This window comes from Camelus bactrianus, chromosome 11, assembly GCF_048773025.1.
Source record: "Camelus bactrianus isolate YW-2024 breed Bactrian camel chromosome 11, ASM4877302v1, whole genome shotgun sequence".
NCBI lineage: Eukaryota > Metazoa > Chordata > Mammalia > Artiodactyla > Camelidae > Camelus > Camelus bactrianus.
In genome coordinates, this window is record NC_133549.1 from 13559526 (window position 1) to 13582435 (window position 22910).

Sequence of the window (22910 nt, forward strand, 5' to 3'; positions counted from 1 at the left end):
GCTTAAAAAACACGAGGAATTGAAGTCCTTTGGGCACTTTCGGACCCGTGTCTAACACCGTGGGGGTGACAAGGCCACTGCTACTTGTAAACGGCCTGTGAGTGACAAGCAGATGCTCCCGGCCAGACGACCAGCACCGGACCACGGCCGGCCTCGGTGCCACCCGCTGCCACGCACCTTGGGCGAGGAGTCTCTGGTCTTGAGCAGAATCTGGTAGTTGAGTGGTTTCCAGAGGGAGTCGTCGGCCACGGCCACGGAGAACTGTGCGATGCACGGGACCAGGTGCCGTGTCACCCGCTCCTGGAACCTCTCCTCTCCCCCGAGCCTGTTTTCCAGCTGTGAATGGAGAGACAGGCTCTGAGCAGAGGGCCTCGCCGCTGTCTGAGAAAACGCCCAACGTACGAACAGTGTTCCGCCATCCTTCCTGAGGTCAGCAGGCTCGGGGCCAGGGCCACTTATTCTAACTTACCACCTACTCTGACCTCAAACGGAATCTCAGCCCCTGGCACCACCCCTCCCTCTGCGGGACGTCCGAGAGTAGTTCTTCCAGAGGCAGCCGCACCCCGACAGTCCCAATGGACCCGGGTTTTAAGAATTAAACATTTAATTCATAGACCTTATCTCATGCCTCTTACCTGAAAAATTCAAAAGTAAAACCTAGTAGATGCCATCATGAAGATAGGTTTTATTCACAAGAAATGAGAAACCAATTTTGAAATAAGCTCATAAAAAGGAAGAAAAACAGCCCAGCGAGCCGTCGCCATGGCAGACGGAACACCCACAGACGCGTTCCAGCCGCGGCTTCCGCACCTTTAACAAGACGGCAGCAGCTGCTCACCTGATCCACCAGCGGCGTCATCAAGGCCTCTGCTCTCTCTTTACTTATGAAATGCTGGGTGTCAAAAAGGAAGATTTTATACAAGCAGTTCAAAATAAACTGCAGCAGCAGGCAGCACTTTTCAGGGTCATTTTCAGAGTCAAAAAACGCTTCGTCTGTAGTAGATAAGAGTAAAAATGGAAACAAAAAACTGAATTTCACAATTTAATCTCTGGTGTGTAATTTCAAATCACAATGAAAAGAGCTGTGATCAGAAGGTGTTTCTAAGATGGTCTGGAAATCCATCAGGATGAGGCACAACACAACGAACAGCAGCCTCTCAGGGAGGGGCCCTCCTCCAGACCTGGTGGGAGTGTGTGAAGACAGCTGAGTCTGGCCGGCCACATCACAGCTGTCAAGTGCGCTGCACATCAGCATGAAAGGACAAACCAGCCTTAGCTTTAATGTTTCACAGTTAACTCCCAGTAACATTCGAACGTCTGTTCATCCTTTCTCCTAAGTGAGTCAGTCAGTTCACAGCGCGCTGAGACACCTCTGCGTCTGACACCTGACTCAGAAGAACCCAGCCCAGTATTCACTGTACGCTGTGTGGGGTGCATAGGGCAAGGGCGCCAACTGACCTGGAGTCAGTCACTGTACGCTGTGTGGGGTGCACAGGGCAAGGGCGCCAACTGACCTGGAGTCAGCTACCAACCTGTTTTGGAGATGTTCACCTGGTTCAAGGTGTCAGCAAAGGGCTTCACTAGGTGGCCGGCAAACAGGGTGAAGAGCCCTCTGAGCGTGCCAGCGATGCGGTCCGCCAGGTTGCAGAACGTCAGCAGCCTGTCCTTTGGGGCGTCCTCTGCTCTGGCCCAGTCAGACAGCTGCGAGGACGCAGTGGCGTCAGCTCCCCTCAGACCGGGCGGCCGCCACACAAGCACCGAGGCGGCGCGGGGGAGAAGGCTCACCTTGAAGAACAGGGGTCTGAACGTGACCTCGGAGAGTTTCACCACCATGGCGACCAGACAGTCAATGATATGGTTCTCTGTCTTCCCAACTTCCTCCAGGTCACCCTAAAAACAGGAGTGTTGATTCAGTAGAGTCCTGACATCTGCAAGCCGTGCAGACAGCCAGGCTGCTCTCTGGCCCCCAGCTCTGGGGCCCGGGTCAGCAGCAGCCAGCCTACCTCGGCGTGCTGGGCTCGGAAGTCCAGGGCCTCCAGGAAGAAGGCGGTGAGCTGCGGCTGGTGGGAGGCCAGCTCCTCCTTCTTCATGACTCCGAGGTGCTCACGCAGGATGCTCATGCACGGGCCCATGTGACTCTAACACACAGTCGAGAGAGGAGCCCCCTTTTAGTTCATTAATGCATTTCTAATGGGATTAAATAACCGCATTCTTCTTTAAGTGACAACTGAAAAATGTCGGTGCTGTAACCACCTCCCCCAAAGCCAGACGCCTGGATAATCTAACCTTCCAGGTCTTCTCAATCTGCCTGTATGTTTTGCTGGCGGCTGGCAGGAAGACTCGTGGTGACAGAGTGCCAGCCAGTGTCTTTTTAAGGGACGCGAGACGGACATTAGCCTGGGAGGCAGCGCCCAGCTCGCTGGTGATTTTCTCCACGTGAATCACCTGCAGGAACAGGAAAACGATGGTCAGGGCCGCTGCGGGAACCCGCCGCAGGAACCCGCCGCAGATGGCCGTCCACGCGCTCACAGGCCGCGGTGACCTGGTGAGGCCGATCCGAATGGCACGACTGGGCAAGCCCGGCACAGCGGGGCCTCACACAGCACTCCTGCAGCCGAGCCTGAACATCTGCAGATAAAAGCGGACAGGCGCCTGGTCCCACGGGTGTCGGGGCCGTGGCACACGGTGGCCAGAAGGACACAGAGCACTCAAGACAATGGTCTCGGAGGACGGGGCACAGGGGCTGCGAGGAGAGTCGGGTTCTTCATGGCTGAAACCCAGAAGGCTCCCCGAGGGAGCGGTCTCCTTCTCTGACAAGCCCACTTCCGAGGCCTGACCCCACTCACTCGCGTCATGACAGTTAAGGCTCCTGACCTCAAATGGCCAATGGTCAACAGGACAGGGGTAACAGGGGGCCATTCTTGGAAACTTTCCTTCTGCGACAAATGCCACTGGCCTGCTGGCTATCTGCAGGCATCCTGCTCGGCAGACACCGCAGGGCTGAGATGCTCCATGCTGGACACAAGCAGGGCACCGGCTTGCAGAGGAAGCAAAGTGCAGAGCTCACAGGGGGACAAATGCAGGGAGACACATTCTGCAGCATGGAGAGGGAGGAGCCTCACACAGCGACACCCGCGTGGACGGCCTGGCCGAGCGGGAGGGACGAGGAACGTGAGAGAAAAGGCCCACGCTTGGGAGAAACAAGCACACCTTTACAAAAGTAAACCCTCCTGCCGTGCTCGGCCCCTGCCCCCCGCCCCGGCCTGGCCCGGCTCACCTGCAGCAGGATGCCTTCCAGGTAGGGGCTGAGGAAGTGCGGCAGGGTCTCCGCCACCTTCTGCAGGGCCGCCAGGGCGCTGAGCAGGTAGGGCTCGCCCGCCGCCAGCTCGCAGGCGTTCTTCATGGCTGTCAGCAGCGACGGCATCAGGCTGGAAGGAAGGACCGGGCTTCAGGGGACTTCGAACAGACACGGTAAACAGAGGAGGGGCAGAGGCCATCACGACCAAGGCCACACAGCTGTGCCCGGGACACCTCTGGTGCCACAGCCTCACATGTCCACACCTTGGACACGACCACAAGCCAGAGTCTCCCAGGGCCGACAGCACTGGCCCAGCCGTCACCTTGAAAAGTGACAGCGTCCTACAGCACAGCTAGCTGCGTTCAGTGTCTTGTGATCACCTAGAAGACTCTGACCAATTACAGACTTACGTATATAAAAAGCGAATCACTTCACTGAACCCCTAGAACTAACACAACACTGTAAACCAACTACACTTCAATAAAAAAAAGTAAAAGAAAAAGAACAGTGTCTTCCAACCGTGTGGATGGCCAAGGTGTGAGAGGCCCAGGAGCCCGCCCGCACCCGCACGGCGGCCAGCGCCGCGGCCGGAGGGCCCGGCTCGCTGTGCTCCCGGGGGGAAGGTCGCCCCTTCAGCAATCAGCTCCTAAGCTCCTGCCGAGAGGCGGGGACGCCCGCGCCGCCTGGCCAGGCCTACCTGGGCAGCTGGGGGACAGCCAGCGCCCGCAGCGCGGACACGGCCTCCGCCGCGCACAGCAGCGCGCCGCCCAGGACGTGCCGCTCCTCCCTGGCTTCGGGAGCCGTCAGCCTCGCGGCAGCGCTCAGCACAGCAACAAAAGGCTGTGGGTCCTCGGCACCGAAGTTCCTGCACAGGAGCTTCAGGGAGAACAGGGCTGTCTGTCTGTTTACTGGCGGCTCCTCCAGCGTCTTTCTTCTGCGCTTCACGAAGGCCAGGAGGATGGGGACCAGCTCGAGGAAGCGGCAAACCTGGGGAGGGGCCACGACCCCGAGTGAGTGCAGCTGCCAGCGGAGCGCGAGCCCCCCACCCCGACCCCACCTCTGCTGCTCGGTCTTGACGGAATTCGGATCGAGACGCTCTAAGCCTCGCGATCATGCAGAAGCCGCTGCTCCTCCATCTGCTCTGTGGCCGGTGAGCGGCTGCGCGCGCTTGCGGCCGAGCCTGTGTTTACAGAACGCGCCCTGCCTCGTCCAGAGTGGGAGGGGGTTCGAATTGTGCTCAAGTTCAGGCAACATGTGGCCCACACCAAGCAAGACCCCCACCGGGCTGGACTTGTAGCCTAAGGGCTCTCCTGTCGGAATTCACACCCCACGCTGAACACACGCGGGGCCCAGCACCGCACTCGGAGGGCCGGGCGCTCATCTGGCCTGCAGCCCTGGGGAAACCCGAGGGAGTCCCGGGCGGCTCTGGGCCGCCGCCGCCGCGTGGGCAGCACTCACCGTCTGCCGCTTCCAGGAGGCGCCGTGCTGCAGCTTGCTGTTCAGGAGGTCCAGAGCCTTCCGGCGGACGGACGGCAGCGGGTTCTCCAGCAGCCCCCGGATCATGGGGACGAAGGCTTCCGTGGGCAGCAGGGCGTTGACCTACACGGCAGTGTTACATTTAACAAATGGGGAAAGTCACAGCAGGGGGACGCTCGCTCACGGCTGACAGCCCTCCGCCCGCTGCACCTTCCAGGCACTTCCCTCATCTGGTTCTTGCACTGGCCTTTCAGGTAGGCAGTGCTGACCACAGCTGCTACAAAGGCAGTAATAAAGCGTGCTGACAGCAAGTGAGTCGCTCAACGCCACGTGGCGCCTTCAGCCAGACCTGAGCCAGCGACCCCAACGTCACAGGCCCCACGGGGATTTCTCTCTTGTCCCACCTGAAGGCAGCGGGACGCTGTCTAGCCAGACACGGCTTAACACGCGAAGCGTCGTATTCACTGAGGCACATGTTCTCAGTTGATGTGGAATCAAATGTTTTTCAGAGAAAATGATTTCTAGTCATCAAGAGATTCTCTTCCGAGAAAAATCTTGAGCTGCATTATATTAAGAAAAGCTACTGCTAAGTTTACTCTTAAGCTAAAACTTCTGCTAGATGATGTTACAACGGCAGAGAGCAGCAAAGGCACTGAGAAGGCAGGAAGGGGAGGCGCACCTTGTCCAGCAGGTCGTAGGCCTTGCTGAGGAGGGCTCGCCAGAACTTGCCCGTCAGCTTGTCCGTGTTCCTCTCCAGGGACTGCGCCACCGCGTCGATGTAGCCCAGGACGGCCTCCAGCAACCTAGGACACGGGGCACTCAGAGGCCTGTGCCGGGCCCCGGCTCTGACAGTGTGAAACCACCTCCAAGTGAACATTAGAGAAGGGAAAGCAACGTACCTCTGTTCGAGGCCGGCCAGCGCCTGGGGGCCACCACTCTCCACCACCTGGGTTTAGAGACGGAATCGTCAGAACAGCCCGGAAGCCAGTAATAAGGACTCACTGGAAGGAAGCGCAGGGACACATCCCAGACCACTCGGCTCACACCTCCCAGTGCCTCCCGACGGCGCAGAGTAACCAGGCTCAGACCAGCCCACCACACATGCCCATGCCACTTCCCTCATTCGCACGCTTCCCGCCGACTCTGATCACATCCTAAGATACTCAGACTACCTGGAAGGTACTACAAAGTCTGAGAAAAATACAGCAAACGAATGACCTTCCTCTACCCACCAGCTTTACGGAGCGCCCATCTTTCCTTAGCAGTGTCTGACTCTAGCTGCTCCCCCCAGGCCCCGACCTCTGACCCCAGGCCCCACACCGGACCCTGCCATTCAAGGCTGTCAGAGACCACACGCCAGCCAACAACACGCCTTCCTGATCACACTGGGTTTGAGACCTGTCTCTGGACTTGAGTTGTTCTGGGCCACTGGTTTACCCGCACACAGCGCCCTCTGTACACAACACAACTTACATCTTTGTTCACTTCTGTTCGTAGACATTTAGTTTATGGCCACTTTTGTTCTTCTAGTAACAGCGCTAAGAAAGCACGTTTCTCCTTGAGCATCTGGCAAGTTTTGTAGAAAAAGGGGAACCGCGAGACCACAGCAAGTGGGCGTCTTCAACACGCCTGGACGCTGCCCGGTGCCCGGAGCTGTCTGAAGACGCTGTCCCGACTCCCGCTGCCCAACGTCGCCCACAAACAACTGTCCCCCTGGTCCTGCCACCCCTGAGCACTTAGGATTCCTGCCAGTTTGATGAACACCACAGTGGCACCTCATTTCACCTGCATTTCCCTTCCTACTATGGCGGCTGATTCGTCACACTGGCCATCTGTGACTCCTCGAGTGAATGCATTTCTTTGCCATTTGTTCTCACAGAAACTGAGGCTTTCCGATTTACCCAGGGCAGCAGCTTTTCAGCCTGCAGTTTTTTCATGTTTACGGAAACTTTTTGTTGTTGTTTTGAAGAAATTCTCCTCCATCCCCCGGGTATGTTTCCCTAGTTTCTTCTCAGAGAAGCACTGCTTCTCACACAGGCAGTTTCATCCACCTCAGCTCTCGTTTACATGTGAACAAAGCCGTCCAAGCTCCACCCTGCACAGCTGCCTCCCCGCTGCTCAGTGGTGCCCGCCCGCAGCACCGCGTCCCCTGGACCGCGTAGGCGCCCGCTGCCATGCAGCCTGCGCCACCACCCCCCGCCCCCGGCCCCGGAGCGCCTGCCCGACGTGGCGCGGGAGCCGCGCTGACCGCCTGTGAGCTCGTGAGGCCAGCATCAGGGCTGGGCGTTTGTTAGTTCTTCCCTCTTCATTTCTTTGGCCAAATGGGACAGTGACAGAGGGCGCTTGGCTCCCGGCTGTAATGGGCTCATCCTGAGGCTGCCGTAAACCAAAGGCTTCCGAGGAGCCACCTTCCCAGGCCGAGTTCTGCCCCCACGTGCTGAGCGCTGCTGCCCTTCCACCGAGAGTCCTGAGCTCACAGAGTCACTTCTCTGTCAGCATTTCCCTCCCGGCAGCTCACGCACCAAGCGAGGTGCGGTACAGGTGAACGTCACGGCCTTCCTGGAATCCTGGTCGCCGTCCAGACCCCTCTTTCTGCCACTTCACAGTGCTGCATAGACAGCAGGTGCACAGTGCGTCTGCGCAGAGCCCACCGCACTCGGGTCAAGAAACAGCAAAGCTCTCAGCACCGCAGACTCCCTCCTCCACTCGACACTCGGCCCTCCCCCTCCTGCCCAAAGACGGACACCACCGTTACCCCCAAAACTGCAGGCCTGCCTGCCTGTTTCTGAACTTTGCAGGACTGGAGTCACAGGATGCATTCTTTTGGGTCTGGCTTCTTTCCTTTGATGTCACGTTGACGGGAGTCTGCAGATGGCTGAGTGTCCTCATGTCCATTTATGATGACGGACACTGCCCGCGCCACGGCTGAGGGACACCGGGTGCTGCCAGCCCCAGGCCACCGTGAGTACCGCTGTCGAGAACAGCCGTGCACTCCCGTGGGCAGCCGCCGCTCGGGGACAGAATTACTGAGCCATGGGGTTTGGGGGCACGGCACGACAGGAGGCCATGCCAAGCCGTCTCTCCTATCAGTTCTCTATTACTCTTAAAGGCACGCCTCAGGTTTCCACGAGATACCTGCCAAGCTACTTTTACCAGCTTAAAGCACAGTTCCCTTAGAAAAAGCAAAACTGTACCACCAACACACGTGAAGAACACCTCACCTTTCTGAGGAAGCTGCTGGAGGCCAGGAGCTGAGCCATGAAGGACACGGACAGGAAGGTGACGTGTCGCAGCTGCTTGGCGGTGTGTGCGCCCACGGCCAGAACGCGCAGCGGCTCCTCCTGGGACTCACTCCTGCCGGGGCCTGGTGCGGGCGCGGTCTCTGAAAAGGGCAGCAGAGCAGGAGGCCTCACTCAGCCACGTCCCCGGCTCCACAGAGACAACGAGCGCAGTGAACGGGTTGTTCCGGGGAGGCCTGTTCACCTGTCACACGCAGTTTCTCCCCTTTGACGTTAGTGACGGGGGAGGACCCGTACCAGGGAAGTGCCCAACAGTCTGGGGAACAGAGCGCGCAAGACAAACCAAACCAAAGGCGGGGTGACCGAGACACGCAAGGGAAAGGGGGCCTCCAGGTGCCGGCTCCACAGCCAGCTTCTGAGGCCGCCAGGCACCCCCTTTCGTGGCCCCACTGACTGGAGGGCCTCCCTCGGCGTCAACGTTTAATTCTCAAAGCTGGGGACGTGCGTCCTCCCACAGCTGAGGGGACCTAACATAAAAGGGGGTGCGGTGCCCCGGCGGGGGGCGTCTGTGGTGGGCACGTGGACTCCACTTCCTAGGGAGCGACACTAGCACCCCCCGCAGGCACCTCCCGGGTCCCCCCCTACACCCGGGCGTCGGGAGGACGGGGCAAGGGGCCGCTGCCTGGAGCACCGACATGGCGTCTTTAGAGCCTTCTCTCTGACGCACCTCACCGCTCTGCGCCAGACGGCACAGAACAAAGAAAACTCGTAACAGGTCCACCTGCTCTTAAGCGTTTCACTGGTGGGGTGAGCCGCGGTGTTTTCTTCAAGACCCCCACTTGATAAAATTGTAGTAACTAGTTGCCACTGCTGTGGTACTTGTTTTTTTCCTTCTTGTAATTATCTTTACACATTTTTTGCGGGGGGTGGGAGGTAATTAGGTTTGTGTATTTCTAAATTAATTTTTTATTTTATTTTTTAGTGGAGGTACTGGGGACTGAACCTCAGCTCTGCCCCTGAGCCACAGCCTCCCCTGTCTTTGCACAAGTTTAACAGGAAGCTGCGACACAGCCAGCAGGTCGTGCTAACCTGCTGTCATTTCCCTAATTCACTCCGACACCTGCTCCCCAACAGCGACACACCAGCATGAGGCACTGAGGTGTGAAAGCCGGAGAGAGGAACGGCCAGAAGCCCTACTAATTTCCATGAGGACTCGAGAAGGTTTGCACCAGACTCAAGTTACAGACCAGACACTCAGTCTACACAGTCCTTCGGAAGACGCACTGCGGGTCCGAAGCACGAGCCCACTGCCCTCTGCACCCGTCGCGGGAGCCCCAGGCTACACGGTACCCACCGCCTGATCGTTGCCCACCTTCCTGGTCCTCTGGCAGCTGCACCAAGTACTGGAGGACATTCATCATGCTCTGTATCTGATGCTGGACACTAAATTCACAACAGACTGAAATCCAAAACTCAGTGTCGGCCTCCAGAACCGCGTCCTGCGTAGAGAAGAGGGCAGGTAAGAAGCTGCACCACTCAGGCTCATGTTACTCATGTTACTCAATAAGGACAGAGAAGGGAGACGCTTTGACAGTTCTTGGCACACAGAGCTGCTCTATGCTGTCCCTGCGGTTGTGTGTGTGGCCTTAGGAATCAGTGAACGAGCTCCTGACATAAAAAACCAACTGGGGAGAACCATGGGGCCCGCTTCCAGGATAAAGCACTTGATGATCCGGAGAACGGAGCGCCGCTTCACTGGCAGTGGGTTCTAGGTCTCTTCGCAGACCCAAGCCCAAGGATTCACTTAAAAACAGCCCTGGACCGAGCAGCTCTACCCGCCTCAGCAGTGCTCTTCAGTCACCTGTGTCTTACTGAGCTGAGTGACACCCACCCTCCTCCCCTTCCCTCTGAAATGCCTTCAAAACCACGTTCAAGGGACACAGTTTAATCACTGCACAGCCTGAGCCAGAATGCCCAGCACGGCACTGGCCCTGTTTCTAGAAACGTCAGGTCAGCTCAGGAGAAGTCCTGTGGCCCAAGGGTGCTCAGAGGGCCTTGGGCTCTGACAGCAACATCAAGGGAGGCCACAAACTTGTCTGAAAGCAATTCTGATCAAGCACCCCCCCCCACCGTTTACAGCGGAGAGTGACCCGAAACCTGGAACAGCAACACTTCCCTCCCACCAGCCCGCCCTGTTCTGACCTTCTCTCCGCCGGCCACCACCAGGGCTGTTTTGGTGACATACTGCTCAAAGAGCAGGATGAGAAGAACCCAGAGGAATCGCTCTGCCCCCAGGGTGTCAGTCAGCTGTGCGAGGACCGGCAGCCGCCTGTGCTCCGGGACGTGGGGCAGTGCGTCCACAAACACGCCGACGATCTTCACCACGATCTCCTCCACGCTCCTCGTGGCCTCTGCGGAGCCTCCAGTGTCAGACTGTGGGACGGCAAGCAGGACGCTGAGCAGAAGCAAACCACCCCCCGCGAGACGGGCTCTCTGCAGACAGGAGAGGCGTTCGGATGTGCCCCAGAGCGGTGGAGGGAATTTTAATAAACCCAGTCAGCAAGTATTCCAGGAGTGCAGACTGCCCCTGGGCTGAGCTGGGACACGTAGAGGTGACGTTGGGGGCCCAGCCAGCAGGCGGTGCCCCCTGGGGAGCCCAGCGCCAGAGGGGCGACGGCTGCCCCACCTGCTGCCTTCAGAACGAACTCCACCTGGTCTCACTCCTGTTTCCGTGCTCGAGAAACAGTTCCCGGACAAACCGCAGAAGGAAGACACAGACATTCGCCATAGACGCTCGCCCGAGTGGCCACCCCGATGCCTGAGCCCCGCCTGGGCTCTTGGCCCCTTGCACCCCGCACACCCCACCAGGTTCCAGGGCTGCTTCCCGAAGCCCGGCAGTCCCCACCCCGCGGACGCCCCCCTCCTGAGCCCCTCTGCATCTCTCTCCTCTGCCGGCGTACGTTCCTGTCCTTACACACGGGAGCTGCTCGGGCTAACCTGCTGCACACAGAACACCAGCCTCACACCAAGACGCAGAGGACAAGGTGCTGCCGACGGGCGCTCCTGGAGTGGTCACGGCCAATGACACGAGCAGCGACAGCACCAGAGCGGGGCAGGGAGAAGCCCCCCGGGCAGAAGCACGCTCACTCAGCCTTGCAGCCGCTTCGCACCTTCAAGTCCTTCACTCCCTCTGGAGACCCGCCTGGTGGAGACCAGGCCTCCCTCAGCTCCGGGAGCCGGGCTCCGAGCATGCGGTGCATGTCTGCTGAGCCGTGTGCATCAGCAAGTCTGCTTCAAAACCTCCTGTCCCCCTGCCCCCGCCCTGCGTAAGGGCCCCCTCAAACTCAGCCCACGCCCCGCAACGCACAGGAAGTGCGAGTTCACTGTCACAGGAAGAGCCAGCCCGCACGTTCAGAGACTTCTGGAAAAGATGTTACCTCCTAGAGTGTGTCTTGGCTTCGCTGCTCTGAGAGGCACAAAGCCCTGAGCGTTTCAGAAAGGCTTTTAGTGTCATTCACCACCACCTCAATGTCACTGTGTAAAAACCGTAAAAGTTAAACCACACTAACGACAGCAGGGAGCCCGCGTACCTGAATGAGCGCCGGGATGACCATCTTCACCGTCTTGCTAATGACCTGGAAGCTGTAGGTGTCGTCCAGGCGCATGACGTTGGCTCCCATGAACGTAAAAATAGACATGATGTTGTGCAGAACCTTATCCTGAAAGGAAACACGTTTCTCAGCGTTTTCTATTTTAAGCACATCAAATATCAATAAGTCATTAGAGGTCAGCAATAAAAAGAAAAGACCCAATTTAAAAATGGGCAAAGGATTTGCAGAGACATTTCTCCAAAAACAAACAAATGGTCATTAAGCACATGAATAGCTGATCCACATCAGTATCAGGGAAACTCAAAATCCCAATCTTAAGACATTGCTTCACACCCACGAGGGTGACTGTAATATAAAGAAAAAGACAGTAACAGCTGTGAGGAGAGGAGAAACCACCACCCGCAGACACTGCGTGGTGGGCACGAGATGCACGGACACTCTGGAAAACAGTCTGACAGTTCCTTAGAAAGTCAGAGCCAGCATGTGGCCCTGCAGCCCCACTCCTGCTGGAAACACACTCACACAAAACCTCCCATACGAGTGTTCGCAGCAGCGTAACTGAGAATCGCCAAAAAGTGCAAACAACTGAAATGTCATCAACTAATGAACAGGTAAGTCGCGGTGCACGCGCACAACGCTGTTATCACACAGCCGTAAGAGGAACACGGGTTCAAGCTTCAAAACAGATGACTCTTGAAAACACTGTGCAAAGTGCACTAAGTCAGACACAAGGAAGGCCACACACTGTATGGTTCCATCTACAGGGACCGTCCAGAGCAGAGAAGGCGGGCAGGGCAGGGGTGGAGCCGGGGACAAGTGGCTGCTCCCGGAGTGATGGCCGTGTGACCTGGTGCAGGTACCAAGACGGCTGAACCTTGCACTCTGAAGGGGTGGGGTTTACGGCATATGAACTACGTACAGTTGGCTAAACAAAAGAAAAATATCAGCCATTCTTAACTGTTACTGGATTACCAACCCTGTGAGAGCCACTGACTGTATCCCAAGGGAAAAGCCCCGCCCAGATGAGACCTCCCACACATGGCCGCAGCGGATCAGAAGACAAGCCCTTTGTGCTCATGGGGGTGGCTGATTCCCCAGCGTGAAAGTAATCCCAACCTCTTCAAAACATCTTCAGATGACACACTTCTGTAAGGGACACGGCTTTTCTTTAACAGCGGTAGTGTGTCACCACATTAATTTTCTTAAATCACTGGTTGAAAGCCGTGTGAGGATTACCTGAGGAGTCACGGGAGTCTTTCCAGACAGCACAGCACAGCCCCACGTGTGGGAGTGACCCTGCCCCAGGCACTGTGCTAGAAGCTAGCCAGGAACCCTCACTGCAGCCCTATGAAGGTCGCTGTTATTCTGCACTTTACAAAAAGGGGCACCAAAGCTTAGCAAGACCAACCAGCTCACAGTCTCGGCCACTGAAGAGGCAGGGCTGACAGGTCCCAGCGCTGGAAGATCCCAACCACCACTGAATTCAAAGCAGTGCACGCCGGTGGGTCCCCACAGAAGAGACGCCGGAACCCCTGCCCGAGTACTCAGAGCGACCGGCACTCACAGGAAATATCCCAGCGACAGCGCCCAGAAGTAAGAGGGCCTGGTGGTGGGTCTGAGGCATCTCGGAGAGGCGGATGCACTGAACTATCAACTCCACGTTGAACTTCTCCTCGTCAAGAACATCTGCAGGGTGAGAAAGAAAAACCCCAAGTGGGTGGCACGACCCCCCTCAAGCAGACCACCCTCCCCGCCCTCCTTCCCACACAGCACACACCTGTGGGTATCCTGCCGCCATCTGGAGAGAGCTTCTGGCAGATGCTGAGCAAGCAACTCAGAATTAGCTGTCTGGTGTACTCCATGCTGCCCTGCTCCAGCGGCAAAGGCTCCAAGCTCCTTCAGGACGCCCAGGGAGGAGGGATGGGTGGTGAGAGAGACGCAGAAGGTCAGCGCTGCACTGATGCCCAACTGTCCAGAGCACACGTTCAGAAAGGGAAACTACACTACGAACATTAACCACCGAGTCTACAAGCACGGTGTGAGTCTAGTTTCCTCCTGCAGGCGGACGCTTACGACAACCACCCCCCGCCTGCACGCTCATCGCCTTGTTCTGAACCTCCTAGGACAGCCGGGACAACCTTTTCCCTTCTGGTCGAGAGCTCACACCCACAATTCAGCACAGACACTACAGCGATCTAACCACACGCACCCAAAAAACGCAGCCGGTGTCCCCTGTTTAACAAATACAAGCAATGCCGTCCCAGGGACGTGGGACTGGAAGCCAAGAAGGCAAGCAGGGGCGCGGGGCCGCGGGCCGCGGGGCCGCGGGGTGAAGGTCAGGCTCAGGCACTGGCAGTGCGTCACCATAGCCTTCTGTACATCCTTCAGCCGCAGCCTTCACGCGCTTTGCCTTGCAGAGCGCTGAATAAGCAAGACGGGCAAGAGTCAGAGCCTCACTCCCTGCCAGGCTGGAGGCCGGGCGTTACCTCGACAGCAGGCTGAAGAGAGCCGGGACCAGCAACTGAGGGCTCCTGAGCTTCTTCTTGTGCTGCAGTAATTCCAGGATGAGAGTTACTCTTTGCCAGTAAGAACCTCCAACGTCCTGACCAGATTCCAGATCCTGTGATTTTCTGGGGAACACACACGACAAACAGTTAGAAAAGCAAACGCTATCGATGCTAAGGAAAAATCATCGCACCCGATTACGCCAAGCTGACGGGCATCGGAAAGTCACAGCAGTTCCATGATGCTCGGGGAGGGGGGGAGCCGCAGGCCCGCCCTGCGCTCGGGGCTCTTACTTCTGCTGCATCTTCTGCCTCCTTGCTTGCTGGATCGTGCCCAAGGGCTTCGTTTTATCTGGTGGCTCCAGTTCTATTCTGACTTGTTCAGCATTAACGGAAATCTGAAACAGGAAGAAGGCTGATGACAGAATTCCACGGGGTACAATCAGAGCAGTCACTTTGGAGAGATGCAGTGAAAACATATTCTGCCTCCCTGCGATGCGAGGGCCAGACTGATCCCCAAAGGCAAACACCGCTGACAACTGCTCACATATTCTTCTGGAAATTTCCCACATACCAACAGCTCTATCGGGATGAAACGTGTAACAGAATTCAGACACCCCTGGATGGTCTGAACACTCCCGAGGGTGAAGCCGCCAGAGCGAGCCCACAGCGGAGCTACAGAAGCAGCGCCAGCGAGGCGTCCGCTGACAGCGTGTGAGATCTTCTCGTGCCACGAGAGGGACACGGAAGCTAACTGCCTAAATACACATATTTCCGTCAGGAGAAAGATTAAAGGTATTTATTGATTCTTATCTTGAGAAATAAATGAATCCAAATATAAGTAAAATTTAAAATTTTTGTGAAGGATTTAAGAAAAAGACTGAAATGAACGTACTATCATCTTCCTGAAAAAGAAAGACTCTTGATAATGTATGATTTTACTTCCCAAATTAAACTGTTTCCATTCAAAATTTTATTGGTAATCTTTCTACCCTGACAGTGTTTTTCCAAAGTTTATCAGGGAGAAAAAGTCAAAAGCATGAAGTTAAAAATCTGGAAAGTCAGAGAGAAAGGGGTAAGAAAAACTACGATAACTGAAACCAAATACAGCTAAGACCGTAACGGATCTGGGGTGCACTTCAGGTGCATGCCGGGGCCACGAGAAACAAGAGGATGGTCTTAAGCCTGAGTGTAGGAGCTGAAGAATGGAAGGGCCAGCAACCTAGACTCCCGCTTACTACGTGACAGCAAGGTAAGTTTCAGAGGAATTAAAGGCTACCTGCGATAATTCAAATTAAAGGAAAGTTAGAACAAAGTGGAACTGAGCCCCTGCCAGACTCGCAGAGTGGATGTCTCATCTTTAGGATAAAAGGAGACAGAAGGGAGGAGAGCAGTCTGCAGACATGAATATTCCAAATTTTAACGTTTACATATATAAAAATAGTAAGAACAGAAATAAGGATCGGGAAACACTGCAAGTATTATATAATTTTAGTATCTTTATTCTGTAAAAGGCTCTTCTTGGTAACAAAAACAATAAAAAATGTGCTTCACAAGAAAACTTAGTAAATAAGCATGAGGGAAGGTGTTCAAAACAGCAGTAGCAGACCAGGTGCTGTGTGTCCAACAGGGGGTGAAGCTGGCACGTGCAGGTCAGGTGGGGGCAGGGTAAGAAAAGATGAAGCTCACACACGTGCAGGCAGAAGCATGTCACACACCCTGCTGCTCTGCACCCTGCTTTGTGTCACTTATCTCAGACACCTAAGTACAGACGCTAAAATTCTGAGACCTGCGGAACCTGAATACCAGAACTTCACCACACAATTACCTGTTTTTGTGGAAGCGTTTTCCTAGAAACGTAACAGAACAAAGCAGAGTAACGAGGCGGTCACCCTCTACAGCCAGGTTCAATACGCACGCAGACCAACGAGCGGCACCTCCATTCCGCCCGGTTAAGTCATTCCACGACTGCTCAGATTAAGCAGCAGAGTCTGTTGCCCAACTGGACGGCAGGCACCACGCATTCCTACTCCCTACATGAGAGGCAGACCCTCCCACACACCCTGCCTGTTCAAAACGACAGATGTTTCCTACGATAAAGATAATGGTGAAGACTTGTAACTTCAATTCTGCACTTCTCTGCGACCTGCGTTTCTACGATTCTGGCTACTGGGGACATCTGACTTCCTAAAAGCACTATTAAATGGAGGATGCTTGCACACAGTGTTACCTGGAAGAGAACGAACATGAGTAAACAAATGACAGAAAGCTCACAACTTACCCCTTTAAAAACACTGCTAACAGTCTGAGCACAGCGTGCGTCTTTGCAGTTCACCAGTAAATCGAACAACACGCAAAGAAGCTTCTGTTGAACCCTTTCATCTGATACAGCTGCAAAAAACGGCTTCGTAATCTAGAGGCAGAAAAAGGGCAACTGAGCTCAGTGAATACACGTGAATTCCAGAACAGTCTTCCTGTCTGTCCCTCTTACGGCGTGAAACTGTTCGTCAGCTTGTCAGTTTCAGTGACTCATGTACATCATTCAGTTCTGCGAAATGGGTCAGATATACCATATTATTCCTTTAAAACATACCCAGTCCATGATCTTCTCCAAGTAAATCAGTACAAGTTTTTAAAAGCTTGAACACGCTTTAGTTTCTGAAAGAAGTCACTGACCTTTCCAAGAGCTGTAATCCGAACGGCTGGCATTCCTGCGTAAAGCTCCTTTGTTGTGTGCACAGCTTTTATGAATATATCGAGACTCTTCGGGTCCTTGTGTAAAAGGGAAGCTGAGTATTCGTTGTATTTTCCCAGAGAGAGGTGCAGAGCAATGGCCTCGTCTTTCAGGACGGCTGTGGGCTCCTTCTGGATCTTGTCTAGTAGTTGTTCGATCATAGGCAACAGCTGAGAAAGCACTGTCTAAAGTTTGGAAAACTCATTAGTAAACAGTTATCTATACTGATGAAAGCTTCTCGTGCTGTACAAAGACACCCAAAGATACCACGCTGCAAGACTGAGAGCCCAGCCTGAGGAAAAAGCCCAAAATGACGACCTCCCAGACACCAAGACGGCTATTCATCCAAGCCGGACACCCAGGTCCCCTCTGACAGCTCAGTCTGCAACGGGCAAAAGCTCTAAACTCTTCCAAAATGACAGGAGAAACGATCTGCGAGCATCCTGACTTTGTGAAAACAGGAAATACAAACTTCAAGTTTCACACAAAAGAAATAAATTTTAGCTTTTCTAAAATGCTGCACACTTCCTCAACCAATGTTTCCAACTTGGCATAATTAATACTAATTCAAATTATGTCTGTGAAGTCTTTTAACAACGAAACGAGGAGCAGCAAATTATGGCTTGCAGACCAAATCCCGAGGGCCGCCTGGGTTTGGCAGTTTTGCTTCCTCAAACACAGGCACGCTCACTGTCTACGTACTGTCGGGGGCTGCTTTCCCAATACGATGGCAGACCTGAGTGCCCTGCAGACTGCAGCCCACAGAACCTAAAACAGTCACCGTCTGGTCCTTTGCAGAACAAGATGGTCAACTCCCAGTTTCAACCCTAGCGGGGACGACCGGAGCTGACAAAGGCTATCTGTTCGAGCACACCACGGCAGTGGAGGCAAATGGCTTTTACTCCGTTTTACCCCGCTTTGTTCCCCAAGTTGCAGTCCATCCAAGGATGGTAAAGTACACAGGCATTTTTGGAACACGAGGACCAAGAGCATTTTTTCTCTGCTTATGAGCACACACTGTCACACCACCAAGTCTCCTCTGTGTCACAGGCTTCCTCGACAACTTAATGAAAGCTACAGACGCTCCCCCCAGAAAAACGTCTGACATACGTTTTAAAATAAAGTGAGTGATCCTGGGATGTACACAAGCCTTTATGTCCAAATCTATCACCTCGAGGAGGGTTTTCACCTGGAGAACAAACACACCCTGACGGGTTTTCAGCAGCACGTCATCCGTGTTCTTCCCCATGTGACTTTTAAATTCATAAAATCAAGTCCACGATTAGATGGGATGACACACGATTTCAAAATGGAAAGAAACTCACTGATTCTTGCCTCTTGTATCCTGTGTATTTTTCTCCCCCGCCCCCAATCAGTAAGAAAATGCTCCTGTGTGGACACGTAGCTCCCACTGCATCCTGCTTATGTGAGTGGCAGCAAGCCTTCAGTGACACCGCGCGGAACGGGCATACCTCACTGTTGACTTCCCGAAGCACCTTCATCAATTCTTTTCCAACGTACGATGGGCAACTATATATGCAATTAAGTAAGTTTTTCAAAGTTTCAGACAACTTCTGATGAGATTTCACTTTCTTTTCTCTCTGTAGCTCCTCAAATAAAGTAGCCAAATCCTAGGATACAGAAAAGGAAACTGGATTTAAAAAAAACAAACAAAAAAGCCAAGGAGCCACCGAGGCCACGGGTACTACTGACTGAGGGTTCTCTCCCACGCGATGCGACGCCACTCGTGATTTTTCACCTCCCCTGAAGCCTTAGCAGAAAGCGGAGAACCACCCACCGGCTAGCTTACTATCAAAAGCTCCACGCTGCCCTCTCAGCCGGTGGACAAGGAGCAGAAATGAAACGTGGTACTGTCTTTCTAACACGGGCTGGGGGGAGGGCACAGCTCAGTGGTGGGGCGTGTGCTTAGCACGCAGGGCCCAGGGTCAATCCCCAGTCCCTCCGTTAAACAAGCAAACTTAATCCCCCAATAAGTAAATACATAAAAGGTAACTGCCGCTTAAAAATTCTTTTTAATTTAAAAAAATTAAAAAGGAAAGAAAACAGGGGGAGAAAGACGTGCAGACGCTGACACAGCAGTTTCTAAACTTGATGGCGTAGTCACCGGAATCCCTACAAGCAGAAGGCCAGGAAAGGAGAAGAGGCTAGCGAGCCTCCATCTCCTCTGCGAACGAGTCTACCTGAACAACGTAGGTGGCGTCTGAGGTGGTCTCCTCCGCTTTCGCAACCAAGTGCTCTACCAGCAGGGGGAAGTGGGAGGCCGCTCCGCCAAGGGCCTGCAGGCAGAGCGCGGCAGCCCTCCGGACCTCTTTCACGGGGCTCCCCAGACTAACGAGGAGAGACGGCACCACTAAACCAAAGGGAAAAACGTGTATGTAACAACTTAAAAACTGAACGACTACAAAATTTAAATAGTACCAAAGGGGGGCACGATGGACAGCCTTCCTCCCAACCCAAACTCCCTCTCTAAAGACCAGTCGCTGTTTAATTTTGTCTGCTGTTCTAGAGAAACGTCAGGCATCCGCTGGCACGTCCTCCTGAAAACACAGATGAGGTACAGTATTCACACCCTGTTCTGCGCCGCCCGGCGCCACAGCTCAACGTCTGCTGCAAGTGTTTTCCGTGAAAGTACACACATACCTACAGTATCCTTTTAAAATTGTACACAGATTTCCATGTGTATTTTCCAAGCTTTTTTAGACCAGTTGCTGACTGGTAAAAGTTGAGATTGTTCCTACTCTTTTCACATTACAAATGCTGCCACAAACACCATTGTACATACATCCTCGCACAAGTGTGCAAAGGAATTGACCCATTTGTGCATTTTGTTTTGCAAATATTTTGTCCTGAACTGATGTATATTTTCACTTTACCTTTTGCTGTGCAAACTTTATAGCTTTATAGAAAAATTTTTCTAGTTCTGTATTTGCTTAGAAAGGCCCTCCCCACTCTAAGTGAACGTTTCAAGCACCTGCCTCTGTAGTTAGAGAGAGACCGTATGTACTCCATGTTTTCTTCTAACACTAGAGCTAACCTTCTTAATGTGAAGTCTTTACTTCAGGTGGAATTTCTAAGAAATAATGTTGGAGTCAAACTTTTAAAATGTTTCCAAAAGGCTAGCCAGGTGTGTCCTGTTTAACAATCCACCCAAGAACCCCACAGGTCTGGGACGTCAGCTTTATCATTTCACACGTCCCATCAGTATCTGAAACTTAGCTATTTCTGTCAACTAGTGCTTCCAGAACCAAGTTCAGTAACGGTGATGACTTTAACAGGAATGCTTGTTCACGCAAACGCACAGAAAATACTACCTTTTGACTTGAGAAGTATGGCCACCGCGTTACTCCAGTTTTGCTGTCACTTAATTACGATTTATTACTGATCTTTAGCTAACGCCCTTTCAGACCTCTGGACACGATGGTAAAGTTTCCTCCTTTAACAGTGATAGGATCAATTACATTAACAGAGTTCCTTATTCTGAAATAATTTTGTATTGTTGGAATGAGCTCTATCTGGGAAAATGTTTGTTTTCTAAAATAATGCTAATGGACCCAGCAAATATTCTATTTAGAATTTTTGCATTATTATTCAAAGCAGTCATGGCTTTCTGTCTGTAAGCAGTGTCAGTTTTCAGAGTTACGCTGGTCCTATGAGTTACGTTCCTCCGCTCTATGCCCTGCCTGTTCAACAGCACTGAGATTACCTGCGTCAGGGATCTGGTAGAATGCATCTGTGTAATCACTGATTCAGAGGTTTTTTAAAAGAAATCTCTGGGATAAAGAGGCGCCCAACTCCTTTTATGGCAATTAGTTACTTACGCTCTATCCCATACCACTTACTGGGGCACATTCTGGTGACTTTCCCCTTACTATAAAAGATCTGCTCCACACATACTACTTCTGGAATGCTAAGACAGAGTGTGACAAGCTTTCATACACATACACGGTCATGGGAAAGCTGGGAAGTCCTTCCTGGTCTCCATCACATTAATTAATAAAATAAAGCCACAAGTAAACAGCCGGAAAGCTGAATTCAGACAAAGGGGAGTTTCAGATCAAGATATCTATTTGCTAAAATTCCCAGTAAGGTGGGGCAGGGCTTCCAGAAAAATACAAATTCAGAAACAAATTCAAAGTACTAACTACAATGGTTACCATGTTCACATACGGTACTAGAACTCAAGATAAGTCAAAGCTACATTATAAAAGTAATCAGCTTTTAGGAAGGTCTTTCCATTTAAAAATCTGTGTGACTTCATTCTACCAACAAATTTACTTTGATTTAAAATAGCGTATTTTATATAAAAGCTGGAAACCATACTTGAGTTCTGCTCTTGAACACGCAAGTAAGCTCACTACACCGATAAGGCACAGCAAACCAACGGGAGCCCCAGCTTGTGTCAGACGCTTACTCATTTAGCGAGGATGCGCCGTATGCCAGCCCGAGCTGGGGGACGTATTTGCACAGAAACGTGAAATGATGGTTGGAGTCCCAAGCCACTGACAGAACTAAATCGCGTAATTGTAATATTGCAACGCCCCCCCCCCTTCTGACTAGCACACTGTCTTTGGTAAATCTATGAACACACACAGCAGCCAGCACTCCCGCGGCGCGGAGGCTCTGGGACAGGCGTGACGAGCGAGGCCCTGGGGGACCTGAGCTTCGAGGAGAGCACGGTGCCTCCCTTGCACTCAGCGGAGGACTGTGCCAGGGCTGCGCAGCATAAACGCCGGAGCGCTTCGGGAAGGGGCAGGTGACGGAAGGCAGGCAGCGGGGGCGGGGGGGGGGCCCAGGCTGCGGCAACCCCAGGGGAGTCAGGCCCCCGGCCCTGCTGTTCACAGACCGCGGGACACAGCCTCCTCAGGAGCCACCGCCTTTGATGCCAAAGCACAGCAGACATTACACACCCAGTTAGAAATTGAAACAGTTATGATCTTTCTGAAAACTCACAAGTTTACCAGCAGATAACTATTAATAAATTATGCTATCTCCATAGGATGGAATACTCTTCAGACATATAAAAGAAAGATAAAAGTCTACGCTTGTTAATACAGACAGACGTTTATAGTGTATTAACTGAAAAAGTTTAAAAATGCCCAGGAAGTTCTCATCCAAAACACTTGAAAAAAACCGTAAAAGTAAATCCACCTCAAGTAGAGGCTGCAATTTTATAGTAAGTAGTGGGGGAAGAACTACACTCATGGGATTTTATTTTGTAAGTAAAACTTGAAACTGTGTGTCTGTTTTACCTCATATATAACAAAATTTTGGTTACAACTGTGATAACATGTTCTTTCAAGGAGCTAATAAATGATAAACATTGAGAAATTATTCTGGGAAAAATGTATAACCATTCATAGACCATTTAGAAAGAGTGATTTTGGAATTAAAAAAATCAAGCAAGAACACCTCCAGGTTTCCCATGGGCCACTTACTCCACCGGAACCTAAATGACCCGTCATCCTCAGCAAGGCTGTCACCTTCGACCCCCACAGGTGTAATTCTGCCAGGCCCTCTCATCTGTCACCCGCTTTCTAGGTCAAGCCACTCTGCAGTGTCACAGTCATCAACTTCATGAAATTCTGCATCTCTTGCAAAAGGCAAAATTTCACTTTATAGAAAACAGAAATTTTATTTTGGGGAATTTCATTAGTGAGTGCCTAGCCTGAAAATGTCTTACACGTGGTGAGAGACAAACCCAGGAGGGCGGTCTGAACAGAGGCCCGCTTTACAAGCAGCAGCTGGACACTGAGTTGTATTATGTGGTCTGGCTTCCCTAGATGGTCCCGCTCCTGCTGGAGCTGAGAACACGGACAGCTGGATACTGAAAGCCTGTGATCAGTCACCTGCCTTTTTTATTGTCTGTCTCAGTGAGTTTCTACAACTGACATTTAAAACCTAAAAACAAGCTTAGAAGTAACCAGAAACCACCTACACATACACACATACATGCATACACACACTCGTACAGAGACAGCACACTCAGTATTAATAAAAAAAAAAGAAATTCTCTAAACTACAACCGTC

General features: G+C 52.9%; 1 protein-coding gene and 1 long non-coding RNA gene across 4 annotated transcripts in view; one reads left to right on the top strand and one right to left on the bottom strand.

The window, feature by feature from the left end:
* The window catches only part of HEATR1 (HEAT repeat containing 1), a 45765-nt gene that overhangs the window by 1929 nt on the left and 20926 nt on the right, over positions 1 to 22910 (bottom strand). The window contains exons 21-43 of one of the 3 annotated variants that reach the window (XM_074373265.1): positions 19064 to 19233; positions 18335 to 18493; positions 16805 to 17047; positions 16410 to 16541; positions 14423 to 14526; positions 14111 to 14254; positions 13402 to 13520; positions 13189 to 13310; positions 11604 to 11732; positions 10216 to 10446; positions 9386 to 9512; positions 7996 to 8156; positions 5674 to 5720; positions 5454 to 5577; positions 4757 to 4897; positions 3996 to 4285; positions 3278 to 3428; positions 2287 to 2445; positions 2004 to 2138; positions 1786 to 1890; positions 1552 to 1701; positions 839 to 892; positions 178 to 336 (exon numbers count right to left, since the gene is read on the bottom strand). In XM_074373265.1, coding sequence (XP_074229366.1) covers positions 178 to 336; positions 839 to 892; positions 1552 to 1701; positions 1786 to 1890; positions 2004 to 2138; positions 2287 to 2445; positions 3278 to 3428; positions 3996 to 4285; positions 4757 to 4897; positions 5454 to 5577; positions 5674 to 5720; positions 7996 to 8156; positions 9386 to 9512; positions 10216 to 10446; positions 11604 to 11732; positions 13189 to 13310; positions 13402 to 13520; positions 14111 to 14254; positions 14423 to 14526; positions 16410 to 16541; positions 16805 to 17047; positions 18335 to 18493; positions 19064 to 19233 — 3356 coding nt within the window. Of the gene's footprint in view, positions 1 to 177; positions 337 to 838; positions 994 to 1532; positions 1702 to 1785; positions 1891 to 2003; positions 2139 to 2286; positions 2446 to 3277; positions 3429 to 3995; positions 4286 to 4756; positions 4898 to 5453; positions 5578 to 5673; positions 5721 to 7995; positions 8157 to 9385; positions 9513 to 10215; positions 10447 to 11603; positions 11733 to 13188; positions 13311 to 13401; positions 13521 to 14110; positions 14255 to 14422; positions 14527 to 16409; positions 16542 to 16804; positions 17048 to 18334; positions 18494 to 19063; positions 19234 to 22910 lie in introns of those variants that run through there. The other 2 variants (XM_074373264.1, XR_012509970.1) reach the window with 2 other exon arrangements.
* On the top strand, positions 14521 to 22026 carry LOC141579041 (uncharacterized). Its single transcript, XR_012509972.1, has 2 exons — positions 14521 to 14923; positions 18470 to 22026. It is a non-coding gene; the product is annotated as an uncharacterized LOC141579041 (long non-coding RNA).